The sequence below is a fragment of the Triplophysa dalaica genome, chromosome 8 (genome assembly GCF_015846415.1).
Source record: "Triplophysa dalaica isolate WHDGS20190420 chromosome 8, ASM1584641v1, whole genome shotgun sequence".
NCBI lineage: Eukaryota > Metazoa > Chordata > Actinopteri > Cypriniformes > Nemacheilidae > Triplophysa > Triplophysa dalaica.
Window position 1 is genome coordinate 8715203 of NC_079549.1, and position 18060 is coordinate 8733262.

Consider the following 18060-nt stretch of genomic DNA (forward strand, 5'->3'; position numbering starts at 1 on the left):
CCGTTTTTTGTCTCGACTTCGCCTTGCTGCGTCGTATTTTCTCTTTTTTGAACGAACAGATTGACGCTCTAACGGCTCTTGTGCGGAGTATGTGTGGTCCGCCATTAGAGCAAATTTTGCTTCTTACTGCAACAAAGAACCGTTTATATTTCTACTAAAAAACACGACAAGTAAATGCTGTTATTGTTCTTCCTCTTCTTCTGCTAATCCTTCTATGTAGTCGCTTTGAAGCTGCTCCAAAAAACAGCCGAAGAAGAAGAACATATTCTTGCGCATCCTTCGTTTTACGAAACGCGCTCAGTTTGTCCGTGTAGTGCTACTATAGAAACATTGCTGTGCACATTAATAAATTACATGTAAGGGTGTGCCCGCGGTGTATATACATAAAATGGCTCATTGTAAGGTAATATAAACATTTCGTTTCATTTTGTAAGGTATTTCTTCACCACTCACAACATAGTTTTGTATTATATATTACATTTAGGTGAATAAATCCTTCAAAATCCTACACATTGTACCTTTAACTTTGACAACACTATTTGTACAGCCAAATTTCCATTTTATTAACCACAACATTAGATATTTAATAATTTTTCAAAGTTCCATAGAAGTTCAACACTAATGAAAAGCTTATAGGCTACTAATTAAATTCATAATATAAACATAAAAATATAATAACATAATATTTACATAACATGATAATATACACAACAAATATGGGTTATTTCATTAACTTCCAGAGTACCTCTACTGCTTGAAGCCTTGTCAGTCGAGAAAAACACAGGAAATACGATTCATTGCTAACAAGTATTTTGCATTCACTTTTCTAGTGGTTAAAGTGGAAAGAATCACCATTAACGTTGTCCAATTGATTCAGAGTGGAATAGCATGAAAGACATCACAAACTACAAGACACCATCCCCCAGGACTGAGTCAAATCAACAGCTTGATGATTTGAGACCCCCGATTTCACAATCCGCACCGACCATCTCTCTACAAGCCATCTACACTTTAAGCAATCCCCCTCTTCTCCCCCCCTTCCCCCCGCACTTCAGATTAGTGAAGAAAATGTGCATCAGATCTTTAGGAAACCCTGTGTTGACCAGTTGGCCTCCATTTTTTCACATATCTTAAACAGATCACTGGAGCTGTGCAAAGTCCCATCCATCTTAAAACGCTGAGAAATGTTAAGAAAACTTTTTTTATTTCTGTTATGATTAAATACGTGTATATTTGACAGTTAATTCAAGACGTGTGTTTCATACACCTTAATTTGGTCCATTGTTGATTTTTTACTGTTTAGCTAATATTGGACTTCTATAAACCCTGTACAGATTATTTTTAGCGTAGGTCAGGCATTTGAGCAGAGCGAGAATGGTTTAAATATTCATTATCATCTCAACTTTCACTTTTTATAACTGTGAATGCGCAGCTAAGGGAAAGAACAGAAAAATTGTTGGGGTGGCCCTCTGAAGTCATAATCTGTCCCCTTTCATTGGATCACCAGCTTTCTGATAGACAGACAACAGTTTGTTAGAATTGGTCAAATTACATCCAATAGCCGTACCATCAGCACTTGTGCCCCCCAGGGATGTGTGCTCTCCCCACTGTCCCCACTGGGACATTCACATTAACTCTTTTTTTATTGTCAAAAGGGCCCGCAGAGGCTGTAGTTTCTTTGCCAGCTGAGGTAGGTACTGTTTTTTTGTTGGAATAGTAAGTACTTTTGAGTGCATGGCAAAAGAGATTGCATACACTGGGACATACAGGAAGCGGCCGTTGTTGCCGCCCTAGACAACATTGTGGCCAATAACGGTCATAAATATCAAAATACAGCTCTTCTTTCCGTTAAGGTATTTATTCATTCATTATTTCTTATGTTATGTTTCCTGTACATTTGTTAATCTATTGATGCCTCAGTTATATTATTTATTAATTCAGTGGAGCGTCACTAAACTCCTATACTCGCGGTGAATTGTGGGTAACACCACTTAGAATCTTGGAGTATGATTTGCTATTTTTACACGCGAAAACGTCATATTCTAAAATAAGCCTACTTTTCAGGTCTTAAGTGTACAAGTTATAAACATCAATCTTCTGTAGAATTATTGTATAATGAATGTGTTTCAATGTATTAGCTTATGTGTTCTTGTTGATGGTGTTAGAAATAATATATTAGTTTGATTATTATATGGCTTTCTGCTTTAGTCTACATGAAAACAGACATTTTAATAAAAAAATATAAAAAACAGCAGCATTATTTTAAACAAAACTATCAAACATAGTGTAAAACTAATTATTAAATTACAATTGAACAAATTAGCAATATACTCTTAGGCCCATTTTGTCAAGACATTCCTGCAAATACAACTCCATGTCCTGCCCGAACAAAAAATTAATCATTTGGCCAAATGAAAGTGAAGTGAAAGTGACCAATTTGTCAGTTATGGCGACCCATATCCGAGATATACCTCTGCTTTTAACCCATCCAGAGAGTAGTGAACACACGCACAGCAAGTGGTGAACACACATACACCCAGAGCAGTGGGCAGCTATCGCTGCAGCGCCCGGGGAGCAAGTAGGGGTTAGGTGCCTTGCTCAAGGACACCTCAATCGTTACCCGCCTGACCTGAGGATCGAAACGGCAACCTTCTGGTCACGAGTCCAACCCTCTAACCATTGGGCCACGACTGCCCCCTTGCAATGCTACAAAAATGCATAATTGTGGTAGTTTTTGATACTGAGGTCATTTTGGAATACACTACTTAATAAACTTGAATTGTTCACACAAAAATTCTGAAATACATAAAAAAAAATATATTTTTAATGGCAATGATTAAATTAAATTGTATGTTGTTTTGGTAAATATCATTACTCCATATCAAGTGTTTTAGAAATATTTGATCTTTTTTAACTTGTGACAACATTTTTCAAACTCCAAATGAAATATTTTTTCAATCTACAGTCTGTGAGAGACCCTGGCTTTTCATTATAAGGTTTGAAAATATCTCCATATAGGTTTATAATTTATAATTTGGTGGGGTGGGTCAAAAAATGTTAGGTTATCAAATTTTAAAGGGGTCTCCATTTAAGTTTAGTGTTTTGGGAGGGTGGGTCCAAATTGTTTGGTTATAGAATTTTAAAGGGGTCTCCATTTATAGGTTTCGGTTCAGAGCTTGGTATAGTGGGTTCAAATTGTTTGGTTTAGGATTTTATAGGGGTTTAAATTTAGGTGTCAGGGTCCAATCCAAATTGGGCTTTAAGTTAAATATTTTGTATTCGTTCAGACCTCTCGGAAAAAGAGTTTCCAGTTTATTGATCCACCTTGTCTCCATAATTAATCTGTCTTTTAATGTCCGATATGTATTTGACTCTAGACCTGTGTCTCTCAAGGATGAGATATCGTCTGTAATGAAATGGTTGACAAGCTGTGTGTGTTTTTCCACTTTATTTTTGATGTTATACATGTGACGATACATTCTAATTTGAATTGAATTTTTGTTTTTCCCACATATTGTTTGGCACATTTGTGACATGTAATAACATATAAAAAATTCAAGGTCTAAGGACTAAGGGGTCTTTTTAATTAAAAAATTGTTTTGTGTAATGGCTGGTGATCCAATTTTTTAGAATGCTCACAAGTTTGAAACATTATTTCTAACACCATCAACAAGAACACATAAGCTTAATAAAACACATTCATTATAGAATAATTCTAAAAAAGATTGATGTTTTAAATGTTTTTTTGTACTATACCTTAATGTATTATTATAACTTACACATGTAAGACCTGAAAAGTATAGCCTTATTTACGAATATGACGTTTTCGCGTGTAGCAATAGCAAATCACATTCCAATGTCGCTTTCCATTCCAAAGTGATCATCCATATGCCCTATACTCCCTTTGAAGAGTAAAGCCCCTGATGTGTAAACTTTGGATGCAGAACTATATCTCCTAATATAATTGTTTAAAATTCACTTGTCAAAAAGAGCAATAAAAACAATGTAATTTTCTCTTTATTTGGAGCGATGTTTTGTGGGTCGTCCCCCTCCAAAAGTGCCCTTCGGAGGGCAATATAACCCGTTTGGAAAGCGCCATAAGGCTCTAGCGCGACTTCCTCTACGCAAAATCCGCCCCACCTGTCTGTGGCTGCTGTTCAGAATCTGTTGCTGCGGTTCCGCAGCTTAACATCGAAATCGGTCCCCTTTAGGACCCAATGCTTCATATAATAGTACATTAACGAGACTATGGGTAGTGAAATCAAACTAATCTCGTTGTTTTAGTCTTACTAAATCTTACTGTTTCAGTTATTTACTATAATAAGAGTAAGACAATGGTCATTTTAAAATATCAAAAGTGTTGGTTAATGTTTGTTAATCAGATGTTGACCCAGAAAAAACTGGCATCAATCTTATATGCTCATATGTTTATCGTAAACTTAAATTTATACATTTGATTTCATTGCTTTTATTTTACTCGGCGAATTTAGCTCGCCAGAAGCTAACCCAGCTTCGGTTAGTTAAACAACTTTGTGATCTGGCATTACAACTACCTATTAAACTGGGTCCCAATTGGACACGATTCACATGGGGACCAGGCTCTGTCCGAAATTGCCCACTTTACACTCATTCACTTTCCCCTACATTCGTTCTCTAATATCTACTACATCCCCTCCACCTTAAGGAGCTGGTGAATTCGGACACTCAGTTCAATGGAAATGCTGCCAAGACGCGGGAATTCGTTCAGCGCGAGCATCACGATGGATGGCTAGGAGCCGTGAGTGTACCCCGTTTGTACAGTCGTTATTGGAATGCATCATGGTACTGAATGAGTGAACTCAATAATGTACACTATTATTTCGGACAAGACTAAAAATGGACGTCCCCTCAAATAGTGCATTATATTAGCTTGTAGTGGGCTATATCCGACACATGCCGAATTTTTCATGACGCCGCCATTGTTTAGACCAATCAGCTCCAAGCTTATTTAGGACTAAAGAATTTCACAAGTAGAAAGGCCACTCTGCATTTTTCCGTGTTGTGGGCAAAGTGAATCACATGATATCGATTGACTAATCCGATTGGTTGTGAGTTTTTTACTCTTGTAATTAAAGGAATAATTTCTAATAGAATACTCCAGCCATGATTCAGTCATAAAATACTGCATTTAAGTTGGAATGTCAACTTTAAATATAGTTTTTCCACACTTCTCAACAATTTGTCTGCGTTAGGCTTTTTATTTTAGAAGTAATTTTACCGCCCCTTGCGGCCTTTGTGTTGAACTGCGGTTGGGTGACATAGAAATACGGAGTGGAAAGGCTAGCTTCTAAATAAAGCCCTGTTACCAAGAAAGGCGTTCATCAACAGCCGTCTGACTTGTGTTCACGTTTGGTGGCTCGGTTTGTATTGTGTTATCTCTAATTTCCTTCAAACGCTGACTTTAGAGTTAAAACAGCACTAAACAGCAATGAGTGACGCCGAAAAGGAGTTCGTCGAGCGGGTAGGTGGCGTTTTTGTTGTCTCTTTCTTGCATGCGTCCTCTTATGATCCTTCCAGAAATGGCCTCCATATTGCTGGTTCGCCAGCAAGGAGAGAGAGCGCGAAGCTTCATTCACTCTTTTTCGAATCAATAATGCAAGTATGCATTTAGATTTGTTTTAAAAATTGTAAATAAAACTCTTGAACATGAGAATAAGTGTAACGTGGATTAGTGTCGAAATGCAACTATCCCGTTAGCCAGCAAAAGTGACTGATAACGTTAGCAGACAGACAATGTGCGCAAAGTCTCTAGAGATATTTTTGAGAGATTTTTCACTAGTAACGTTGAGCAGTTGCAAAATATTTTGCTGTCGATTCTAATTTAAACATTTAACGTTAATTAAACCAACATCTTTTGAATTATGTCTGCTTGCGCATTTAAATAAGGTCATCTTGAGCCTTAATGCAGTTAAGTAGTACTACAGTTCATGTAGTATATTAAAATTAGGGTCTCTTTTGTGTTAAACACTACGCATTATATTGATTGGCAAATCAAAATCCAAACATTCATATATATGAATGCGTATATATATAGCGTCTTTAATTTAAATGATGTGAATACGATTGTTGTTGTATTGTAATCTTTGCATGCAAGCTCAAGGCTCAAAATGTCTGTTAAAGTATCTATTTACTCTTCATGTTGGAAAACATAATGCTCATTTTTACATCTATGTTGTTGGTTCACCTATAATGTTGTTCCCAAACTAATAAAACAATAGGATACTTGGTTGTGATGTCCAGTGTTTACACATTCTTCACCCTTTTCTTTTTTTGTTAAGGTTAAGGTTGGAAGAAGAGAAATCTGGACCAAGTCAAATGTCAAGTTGTTAATGCGAATAATTTGAAGCTGAATTTTCAATGCATGCTAATATTTCGAAGCAAAGAAGTTCCCATATAGCAGTTATGGGCAGTGAGAGAAATGGGGGAAGAGGAATGAAGTCAGAAATGAAATTGTAACTGAAGAAAGAAGACAAGATGTGTTATGAAGTTAAGATCAGAAGTTATCTGGGATAAGATCACAGCGCTAAGTAACACCTTAGTATGTTTGTCCAATGCGTGCATGCATAAATCTTATGTTGTCCATTTGTATTGCATTAGTTTAAATTGTCCTATAGCATGAGGTTTACAGCTAGCTTTTAAGATGAATATTCTGATGCATAACATGTGAAAATAAACTGCAGAAAATGTTTATTACATTTGCTTCAGATTAATTTATTTTGCACCAGTAGTTTATGCACCTACAGTCAAAAGGCCGTCATCACTGGATAATCCTATATTATCCTAGTTTCAAAATGCTGTAAATAATTGGCTAAACATTTGACAATGTGACTGTAATCTCTGGCTCTAACTTGATTTGGATGTGGCTGGTTTAGGAGTCTCGTTCCGCATCTAGGAGCGGAAGTGCTAGAGGATCCGCTAAATCAGCCAGTCGCTCACCGAATCGTTCACCTGCTCGGTCAAAGGAGGCTTCCCATCATTCGCGCTCCAAGTCCCGCTCTCGCTCGAGATCCAAGAGGTGAGTTGATTCATCTGCATAAACATGCAAATATCTTGGTCATTGTTCTTAATTCTGGTTTTCTAATCCTCATTTACAAGAGATTATTTATCTTTCTATTTTCTGATGTCCACAGTAATGCTGTGTTTGATCAAACTGATACAGGGAGGTAGTTTTGTTGAATTTGATTAGCGGAAATCCAAAAATCTTCTGTCATTTGAATCAGTTGAAATGAATCCCCTATGGTTTATCTACGGCAGGAATTCCAAGCACATTTATTGGATGGAGTGGAAGTCACACCAGCTGCTTTCTGGTTAAATGTAGAAACGATGTTTGAGCCAGATGGGAAAAATGTTCCCCACCCAGAATAACGATTTTAAACACTCTGCAGTTGATCATTTGACATGCGTTGGAGCAACTGGATATGTGTAATGAAATTGAAACTGTAGGTTCTTGTCTGTCTAATGCAGAGGTGGGGACAAGTCACATATGGTCAAGTCCAAGCAAGTCTCAAGTCTTAACCATCAAGTCTCGAGTCAAATCTCAAGTCACAGTTTAGATGAATCAAGCAAGTCAAGTCAAGCCGCAGTACTAGAAAAAACAAAGGTTAATTTTTTCGATATTTTTGCACAGAAAAGATTAATTTATATTCATATATTAAGGAAAATAAAATTAATTTTAAGTGATGATCTCATTCCTATGTATGTGCTCAAAGTTTGGTTTCAGCAGTCACACATTTTCATATGTTTACATAGACACAGAAATTGAAATGCTTGTATCTGACAGAATGTAAGACTTTTATACAGGCTATGAACCTTATAAACTAAGTATTGTGACGGAAAATCTGCCTTTTATATGTTTTAAATATATGATGCTGTAATACTTGTGCTGTCCATTATTGGGCACAGTAGGCCTATAGGGAATTAACATTTACATAGGGAATCTCGGATCATTTTATTGACTTCGATCTTGAATCTTGTTAATCAAATTGAACGGATCTTTCTCATTTCGGCAGAAAATATATGAAATGCATATTAATATAGCCCAGTGATGACGTTATAATGCTTAATCGTCATCTCTGTGGTGGACGCGCAATATAGCCTACAGGTTTCATATAAGTAATATATAATCTGAGAATATTTGTTTTCTATTTGAACTGGTTTCATTATTTTACAGCACAAAAAGTTTTGTTGTTATTGTGACTGCACACTAAAAAAAATCTGTTAGACACAACAGATTTGAAAGATGAAATAATTCTTGTCAGTATGACCAAAAAGTTTTTTTAAGTACAGGTGATCACACCGGCGTGTCCTTGTCAGCCCGTCATGCAGTATAAGTGAGCTGCTATTCAGTAATAAGTAATAGTTTTATGACATTATTTATGACTATTTGTGGAGCTCTACTGTTGTCTGCCATGTTTGGCGCGATTTGAGTTGTGAAGCGTTAAAGGCACTGGCGCTGATTAAAGTACTGCTAAATCACGATAATTATATTTAAAACTTAATGTATTACTTTATTTTACCTTATTAAAAGTCAAAGTCATTGTTGAGTCTTCCACTTTAAGTCAAGTCAAGTCTCATGTCACTTGCTCTCAAGTCAAAGTCAAGTCATTTTCTTACTTCGATCAAGTAAGTCGCAATTCCTGTAAATTTTGACTTGAGTCAGACCCGAGTCAAGCCATTTGAATTGAGTTCCCCACCTCTGGTCTAATGTGGTATGAGGAGTTAGCGGACAGGAATTTGACAAGTTCATAGATGAATGTTCAGCTTTAAATCGTATTTAACTTTGCCTATGTAGATCTCGTTCTCACCGGAGTTCCCGCAAGCACTACAGTCGTTCCCGCTCGCGCTCCCACTCTCGCCGAAGACACTCCCGCAGTCGCTCCTACAGCAGCGAATACCATCGCCACCGCAGCAGCCATAGTCACTCTCCTATGTCAAACCGTAGACGTCATATTGGTGACAGGGTGAGACCAAGAGTCTAATTCATCCATGCTGTTCGCACAGCTGTCGTTTTATAGCTTATATTGACGTTCTGTCATTTTAGGGAAACCCAGACCCAAACTGCTGCTTGGGAGTGTTCGGGCTAAGTCTGTACACCACAGAGAGGGACCTTAGGGAGGTATTTTCCAAGTACGGCCCCCTGAGTGATGTCAGCATTGTGTATGATCAGCAGTCTCGACGCTCCAGGGGTTTCGCATTTGTTTACTTTGAGAACAGAGAAGATTCCAAGGAGGTAAATTCTATATTTAAATAACAAGTCTGATAAATTAATGCAAATTGACTTTTGATGAAGTAATGAAAAGAAGCTGTTTCTGTTTAGCTCTATAACATTTTAACATTTTAGTTGACATGATGGTCATTCCAGATTGCTTTGACTCTAGGCTAAAGAGCGTGCAAATGGCATGGAGCTGGATGGCCGCAGAATCCGAGTCGACTATTCGATTACAAAGAGGCCACACACACCTACCCCTGGAATTTATATGGGTAGACCAACATAGTGAGTGTGATTTTATTTGATTTTCACCGGGGCTTTTATTACTATACATGATATTATCATAATATTATGTTTTTTGTTTTAATCGTCAGATATATACTGACATCAATAGCAGTAGGAGTCATGTAGCTTTTAATTCGTTGTCTGAATTAAAAAATATATTGGATGTCATGTCTAAAGAGTACATTCTTTTCATCATCATCTTTGGTTTAGACTTGTTCTCCATGAGCAATTGTTGGGTTATAGCATTTTACATTTTGACTTCTTGAAAGAAAGTGTGACATCAGAGAAATGTAAACACTTATGCTACTATCTTTTCTTTTAAGGCTATAAGCCCCAAGAAGCAGTGAATTTTATAACAGCTAAGGGGTAAAGCAGAGTGCCTAAAACCAACTTAGCTGCTATAAAGGCTATGTTCAGACTGTCAGTCCAAATCTGATATTTTTTTGTGCATATCTGATAGGCTTGGGTGATGTCTACCAAATAGGCATCGGACGATGCCTATAGTGAAACATCGCGATGGACGATGACATCGGGGGGCGGGGCCAGTGTAGGCTGTGTGTGATAAGTCATCTGCGCAGGTCACGCAGCACTGATGTTTCCCGCTGCCATTGCGGACGTCATACTGTGGACTCAACTGTCAGCATTTGTCTTGGGAATGTGCTGTACGCATATGCGGACGGGATGTGCGGACGACCGCGGACCCTTCTGATGACGAAAAATGCGTCATGAAGTGGAATCACGATGCTGGCCCAACATCTTGATAGCTGTTAGCCATCGGCGATGGACGAAGTCATCGTCTATCGGCCCAACCCTAATATCTGATTGAAATCTGATCGTATTTAGCAAATATGAACAACACTCTTTGTCCTAAAATCCTATTTAAATTTCTGGATATCTGTTTCGTGCATTACGTTCTCATGCAGATACAAGGTTGGTGTGTTGTCTGTCTGTCTGTTGGAGGAGATGGGAGCCGAGCATACCAGCCATTTTGCTGGACACCCTCATCGGATCTGAACACTTGCTATACAGAGTGTTGAAAATCAATCATTTAAATTAGATTCCAATCAGATATGTACTCGAATTTGGGGTGACTGTCTGAACATAGTCAAAATACACAGTAGCCAACTGTTTCACGGGGCTTATTGCTTTATGTAATGTTTATTTCCTATGCATAACAAGGCCAAGCAAAAGAGATGCAGCAATGGTGGCACAGTCGTTCTTAAGTCTGTGGCACACTTCTTTTCTTGTACAGCCAAACACACAGCGTGCAAAGTATACTGCCTTCGACTCATACGCATACACAGGTTTTGACGCATACACAGGTTTTGACGCATACACAGGTTTTGACGCATACACAGGTTTTGACGCATACACAGGTTTTGACACATGCGCATTAAGACATATTTCAATACCTTGAATCGATGATCCTAGGACATGGTTGCCACCTGGTGGTTAAACTAATTACTGCAAGAAATATAATGCTCATGCGTGACCTAAGTACATGAGTTAACAAAATTCTAGCGGTGCACGTACAGTATGTTCGTACTATGCTATCCCTTGCTTACGCGTAAAAAGGGATATTACCAGAGCACTTAGGCAATATAATGCGGTAAAAAAACACGCCCTAAACCAATCAGAATCCAGGACCAGAACTGACCGTTTTATAAATTATCATTTTGATTGGCTACGGTAACAATATTGTGCAAATTAATTGTACATGTAAAGTAGACCTCCTCACACAGGACATAATTGAATCAGTTGATGCATTTTTAAATGTGAGCTCAAAACATTTCTGTATCTGCTATAGCGGTGGAGGCCCAAGTGTGAGCCGACGTCGGGATAATAACGATCGCGGCAATGACCGTGGATATGATCGATATGATGACCGTGACTACTACAGTAACAGCAGCAGCAGGTCTTACAGGTAGGGAACAAAACAATTTAACAGTCTGCACTCTCTGATTAAATCTAACTAAGGTTGTTCATACTGCCTACTGCATCTTTGCATATTACATACACCAAGATGTTTTTTCGCATGCATGATACAATACAGTTTCAGCTGTAGCGTACTCTATAGTTTTCTGATGAGACCATTTATGTTGTCAGGAGAAGGTCACCCTCTCCCTATTACAGCCGAGGACCATACAGATCAAGATCACGCTCTCGCTCCTATTCTCCACGTAAGTAATGCACAAAGGCTACAAACCAACTTGAATCTAGTCTTGTATAAGCCAGCTTTTGGTTGAAGACTCAGAAAGAGCTTTATTGCCAAGTGTGCTTGGACACAAGGAATTTGTCTTGGTTACAGAAGCTACCAGTGCACATACAGGTTAAAAAAGTGACATGGCACAGGTAACAAAATGTACAAAATAAATATGTGAGTAAATACACATTTGACAGAGAGTGTTTAACCTTAGCATTGTAAATATTTGAGCAATGCATGAAAACGTATGTAAAAATTGAAATGTTATTTTCGTTACAGGTCACTATTGAAAAGTGTACTTGGAATGCTCCCCTTGAAGATGATGACGTAGATGTTTATCTCTGGTGGCATGAGTTTAGATGTACTTCAAACTCTGTCCCTTCTATTTGTTGCCTGAAGGTTTCATGTGACATGTTTCAGTAGGTGGATGAATATTTTTGCACTGTTGTGTTTTGTTTTTTGGTCTGATGCTGAACTTTATGCGTTTCTTTGTGATCAAGTTTCCGGCTCACACATCATTATGTTTTTATGCATTTTAGGCTTAGCAGTGGTCTTGCAATAAACTGCTTTATACCTCTTACCTGGTGTGAGCATCTACTTGTCACTTAAAACTATTTAAATCTGAATGTTTTTCTCCCGTCAACCCAAGTGCATTCGTTTCCAATTTAAGTAGCTTAAAAAGTGTCACTGAGCATAGCTGAATGACCTAAACAACAAAACTGACTAACTGAACTAAAAAATAGACTGCATAATAAGTAAAAACAGTTGAAAATTAAGTTGCAAGATGCAAATTGTGAGACATTTCTCAAAATATGGTCTCTTGTGTTCCACAGAAAAGACTCATAAGCAGGTTTTGAACAACATGAAGGTGAATAAATTACGAATGTGTGGCACTATCAATGGAATTGTATAGATCTTAAATATCAATGGATAGTCCTTGAAATAAAAAAGTCACAGCTATGTCAATGTTAATGTGTCAGATTATAAATATGTTGCATTGATTTACAAGCTCTTAAATCATAATTCCATAAGATCTCTCCACCACTGCACATTCCTGTTTCTTTTCCATTGACGTGGGCGTTCCCAGAGAAAGCTGTATTTTCCAGCTACTTCTGTTTAGAGCCAATACTCAAGATTTTATTTTACACGTATATTAGTCTGAAATGTATATATAAATTTATATAACTATAACTATTAAATAATACATGAAGCAGCAGCAAGATATTTTCCCAAGGGCCAGAGAAAACGCCGAAAAAAACATAACACCATACAGATGCAAATCGGCCTGTATATTACAAAAGAAAGCAATGTCTCTTGTGAAATAAAAAGAGTTAAGTACACCTATTTGGAAACGCAAACTAAAATGCGGTATGATCTTCCATTGTACAATATATATCCTTTGACTTCAACGTATGTGGTTTTGAATGAAATACAGTCTCATCATAAGCCTCATCAAATGATTTAAGCTGACAATTTGAATAATAGACATCAATGTAATGCTTTAAGTACATAAACGCCTGAAAAGTAATTTTCTGATATTTCAAGCGCTTTATTTAGAGGCGGCGCTTGTTGGCAACACAGTAACGTCGCAACGACACTTTTTTTTTTCAATCCCAGTGAAAAGAGTTTGAGCAGGAACAGAGTTGTATGTAGCAGGGGGGTCCGGCTGCATCTGGGGGGTGACTGCTGATTTTCAGCACATTTTTAATTATTATTTCTTTTTCTATTTACTCCTTATTTTACCCGACTTGGATAAATACATCGCACACACGCGCACGCTGATACATCTGGAAGTACAGATTTTTCGTATAGACCATGAACAAACTCTATGTAGGGAATCTGAGTCCTTCGGTGACCGTGGAGGACTTAAAGCAGCTCTTCGTCGAGAGGAAGCTTCCCGTGACCGATCAGGTCCTGCTGAAATCCGGCTATGCCTTCGTGGACTTCCCCGATCAGAACTGGGCGATTAAAGCCATCGAGACTCTATCTGGTAAGTGCGTTTTTCACAAGACGGAAGGTCAGGGTTACGTATAATGTTATATAGTTGTATATATGTTTACAGTACTGCCACCACCTGTCCCCTCGCATGCAATTCCCCTTTCTTATACACTTTATTGGAAAAGAACAAGTAACCATCTCGCATCAGTCGGGCGCTGTTCCATCACCAGTGTCCGAGTTGTTGACGCGATCGGACCGATGTGCGAATTAACGCCCGCGAGCTCAATCACTATCGCGCTCGCTTCCTACGCGGGATACAAGTTGGATTAACGATAGATTTCTTCAAATACACGCTCGTTTCCCCGAGCCGGAGTGCTGAATATGAGCTATTTCTCAGCCTTCAGCCCATAGGAATGTATCGGATGCGTCTCGTGTTGGGGCGGTAGGCATAATTATTTTTCAGTTATTTTTTGTCTTGATTTTATTGAAAAGAAGCGAGCGAACTGAGCGAGCAGTAAGCGTCACATGCATGTTCCTGGGGTGTCCAGGTATGTTTTTACGAGGTGTCTTAAAGGTGGGTGATGGGGATCTAGAGGAAAGTGCTAATAAACAGGTAGCTGGGGGGGACGGAGGTGAGATGCCAATTTTTGTGCTGCGCCAGGCCACTCGTACACAACACAACCCAAGATGCACAACACCTCTGTGTTCTTGCAGCGTGCGCTCGAGTCGTTGCACATGCCCGTGAACGGTACTGCTTCAAACCTACTTCAAAAAAGGAGAGACATTTAGGAAGTCTTTATCCTTTGACCTCTCATTCTGTTCTTCAAACTCTCCTCATTGCTCGTATGTGGTTTGTGGGAGTGGAAAGCATGGCTGCCCATTCTTCATCGTATCAACTCATTAAGCATTTCGCATATCCTCAAGAATAATGGCAAATAAGATAAAGATACTATCTTACATGTAGACGTAATAAAACTCGCTAAACTGCCGATACCCGTTTATAAACAAACTTGCCTGCACGAATATATCCCTCCCTACTTTTACGTTAATATGTACGTTTCTATTTTAACTCTGATTGTTTGGTTTCTTGATCGTAGGGAAAGTTGAACTGCATGGAAAAGTGATCGAGGTCGACTACTCTGTACCTAAAAAACAAAGGTAAACAGTTTTCTTTCTTTATTAGGCTACTATTTTTGAGTTTAAGAAGGGTTTAATGAACTCCGAAGAAACATCGTAAAGCATTTGCATTAGGAAGTTGTGCTGCTGCAGTGTTGTGTTCTAAAAGTATGACGTGCACTATTAGAAGTAAACAGATTCGGTGTATTTTAAGGTGGTTGTTTAATGTTGTTAAATCATTAAATTTTTCGTGTTACCCATTAAACGTCAGAGGCAAAAAGCTGTAGCCTATTTTTGTTTATTATAACCACCATGCAATTTGATATCGTTCTTTACGTATCTTGTAATGTATTCTGGTCGGGGTTAATCAGCTTGTGATTTATAATTTTTGCGGACTGCGCAGTTGATTAGACTGAAGTAAAAGACACCGTCTTACTGGGAAAAATACAAACAAACAATACCGGCGAAAATCATTACCAAATGAAAAGAAAAATACCTTTTCATATTTCCTAGGGAGTTTCCGTGCATAAGCAAACAAGGATTTTACCATCATCTCCCCGTCATTAAATCTATAAATATTGGGCGATGTTTTTGAGTGTTGCAAACCTGCTATAAATCCAGGCAGTGTATGCGGATGTGAGAATTAGGGTTTAAACCAAATACTGCGAAATAACTTTTTTATCTCAAAAAGCTGTTGATATATGAATTACAATCCTCGTTCTTATAGTTTATTTTTACAAGAGCAACATCATTGTGCATGACCTCATGGCGCGTGTTTAGGCCTTTCTGTGGGCCACGTGATTTCCCCTATAGGCCCTGCGTGCACGTTCCACGGGAGGGCGGCATTGAAATTGCTAGGGAACAACCCACAACCGTGATATGTAAAGGGTTATGAGAAAGTGCACAGATGTATAGCTCATACCAGACGACCGCCTCTTACAACGTATTCTCCCTAAAACTTACACGTCATCATAAGCGAGTAAAGCGTTTGAAAAATGAATGATAAACATTAAATCCTTTCTACCGGTAAAGTTTTTTTTTTAATCTTGATATTGACGCCTCAGAGGGTCACTGGAAACTCAGGGAGAGTGTTTCATGAAGTGCGCAGTCAAGATGGACAGTGTTTGAAATGGAAGAGTCGGCCATGCTGCTGCTACAGTCAACCTAACATGACCGAGAGCAGCATGGACGAGGAGAATGTTTGTAGCTCTCTCTAGAACCTGTTAATGTGGTTCTAGAATGCTTCTAGAATCAGATATGTAATCTGAAGCGAATGTTACGGCTCATGTTACACATACGCGATATTTAAACGGCTGTATTTCGTAATATAATCCTCACACACGAGGCGTGTATGTATTGTATGTGCTAACTGTGTTGGTTCTTATGTAGGCTACATAGTGGCAGTGTTAAATATATATCGGTCTCTCTAAACGTTTATGGTGCGATGATGCGTCAGTACTACTGCCGGTATATAAAATGTACGCAATAAAAGACATGAGGTGTATTAATGCGGGCAATTGAATGCTTTGTCAGTATTTCAACGAATCCTATGGACATCAGTCAAGGGGCCTGCTTGTCCTTATTTATATGATGTTTAGACTTGGATGCAGATAAGTAGGCTGCATTCTGGTTAAATGCTAGAGATGAGCCATTATTAATAGTTTTGACCTAACTGTTCTTTATTATTGATTAATGAAGGTGTCAGGCTATTATAGCAGTTCACACATGCATACACTTATCGAACCGTGATAATATTAATGTACAATAATTTGATGAGTCAGTCAAACAACCCTTGTGTGCCGATTTTTATATACACTTACCCAGCTGTCTGCATGTTTGTTCTTATGCATTTTAAAAGTTTAATTTAATTGTTGTTTGTTTAGCACAGGGGTGTTTTCCAATGTAAGACTATTAAAATGTATAATTTAAAATGAACCATTTAAAGATAAGTATAATAGTCTATTCAATGTAATAATATTATGTTAGAATAGAAAATGAAGTGTACATTTTGATTTGATTGTTTTTTAAAGTATATGTAATATTCTGCAAAACTATGTTTAAAATTTACAAAATGCCTAAAACATAAATACATTTTAGTAAGCACAATTCATAATGAATAACTTGGTGTATATGTTATCCTATATTAAGCTTTGTAAATATTGAATTTTTAAAACAGAATTAAAAGGTAATGTCAAAATATGCTAAATTATTTCATGTTAACAATGTACTGGACAGTCAAACAGTGTTGAGTTTGCTGAGGGAGTGTACTTACCCCATAATTAACTATTTGTAAAAGTAAACAAGAATTGTTGATTTTCATCCCACTGTGTTTTCTCTGGCCCATAACCTGAAAACAAGTCAGACGACGATTTCTATAAATTCTAAATTATATTAAATCTCTTTTTGTGTGCATTGTGTTACCTGAAATAAAATTAAGATAAACGATTTGATATATTATTAAAAAAGTCATCTGAATGTTATAATTTATGAATGAAATTCATTCATTCATTATTATTTATATTTTAAATTCAATAGTCAAATCTGATTATCAGAATATAAAATAGACATGATGTGAATGAGAATAATTAAAATGCATTGGTTACAGTAAAGATTAACTATCTGTTTAGAGCAGAAGTGTCCCAGTTCTTATTTAATGCTTTTAATAGAAAATAGAAAAGTAATACTTTTAATAGAAATCTGCTGCAGTGGTTAAAAGGTTTTATATTTTACAATGTTTGAAATATGTTACTTGTCTATAGTTACATTTGCATCATAAAATAAGCAGCACTTTGCTTAGCAATATGCAGCCCTTTTAGCGGCATCATTTATGTTTGAGGCGCTGCTGTTTATTTGTAGGGAGTAAAAGGTGGAAGAATAAGGTACAAAATGCATTACATGCTTTAGATAGCTTCATATGTACTTCCTAACAATATAGTTTTCCTGTGAACAGTGCATTTTACATTTAAATTTTAACAGTATTAATAATTCACTTATGGCTATAAGACTAAATAATGGATTAGTCAAACAACTGTATTTAGATTTATCTGAATGTGTTCAAAGTTTAGATGTGGTTTAATTGCTTGATTTAAAGCTGTCTCATTAGTTTAGATGCTGTTCATTGTGTGATAGAAAACAGTAATTAGCCATACATTTTTTGTTTAAACCCTGTAGTCACTGAAGTGGCTTTTTATGTGAATTATTAAAAGATTTGTTCTTTAATCAGCAGAGGAAATGTAAGACATATTTTCAGTTTTAATTGGTTAATTATTGT

At 37.3% G+C, this 18060-nt stretch overlaps 2 protein-coding genes across 5 annotated transcripts in view; both read left to right on the forward strand.

Annotated features, from left to right (window-relative positions):
- Nucleotides 1-5307: 5307 nt before the first annotated feature.
- Nucleotides 5308-12315, forward strand: tra2b (transformer 2 beta homolog). Of its 3 annotated transcripts, XM_056755374.1 has the most exons (9): nucleotides 5311-5500; nucleotides 6318-6577; nucleotides 6912-7054; nucleotides 8831-8999; nucleotides 9080-9268; nucleotides 9417-9532; nucleotides 11340-11456; nucleotides 11639-11712; nucleotides 12015-12315. In XM_056755374.1, the coding sequence occupies exons 2-9, from the start codon at nucleotides 6521-6523 to the stop codon at nucleotides 12023-12025; spliced, it is 876 nt and encodes a 291-aa protein (XP_056611352.1). In that variant the 5' UTR covers nucleotides 5311-5500; nucleotides 6318-6520; the 3' UTR covers nucleotides 12026-12315. The 3 variants fall into 3 exon arrangements, with proteins under 3 accessions (XP_056611353.1, XP_056611352.1, XP_056611354.1); XM_056755375.1 differs by lacking the exon at nucleotides 12015-12315 and having other exon boundaries at nucleotides 5308-5500; nucleotides 11639-11720; XM_056755376.1 differs by lacking the exon at nucleotides 6318-6577 and having other exon boundaries at nucleotides 5313-5500.
- A 1024-nt stretch (nucleotides 12316-13339) lies between these two features.
- igf2bp2a (insulin-like growth factor 2 mRNA binding protein 2a) overlaps nucleotides 13340-18060 on the forward strand; it is a 64509-nt gene continuing 59788 nt past the window's right edge. For both annotated transcript variants that reach the window (XM_056755621.1, XM_056755622.1), the window contains exons 1-2: nucleotides 13340-13725; nucleotides 14771-14831. In XM_056755621.1, the coding sequence (XP_056611599.1) occupies nucleotides 13551-13725; nucleotides 14771-14831 (236 nt within the window). In that variant the 5' untranslated portion in view covers nucleotides 13340-13550. The remainder of the gene's footprint in view (nucleotides 13726-14770; nucleotides 14832-18060) is intronic.

Bases quoted from the DNA above. Each gene is read 5' to 3' on its own strand.
- tra2b (XM_056755374.1), top strand. From the start codon at position 6,521: ATGAAGTTAAGATCAGAAGTTATCTGGGATAAGATCACAGCGCTAAGT. The intron at 6,578-6,911 runs GTATGTTTGTCC...TGGCTGGTTTAG, and splicing joins CAGCGCTAAGTAACACCTTA to GAGTCTCGTTCCGCATCTAG. The intron at 9,269-9,416 runs GTAAATTCTATA...CTTTGACTCTAG, and splicing joins ACAGAGAAGATTCCAAGGAG to GCTAAAGAGCGTGCAAATGG.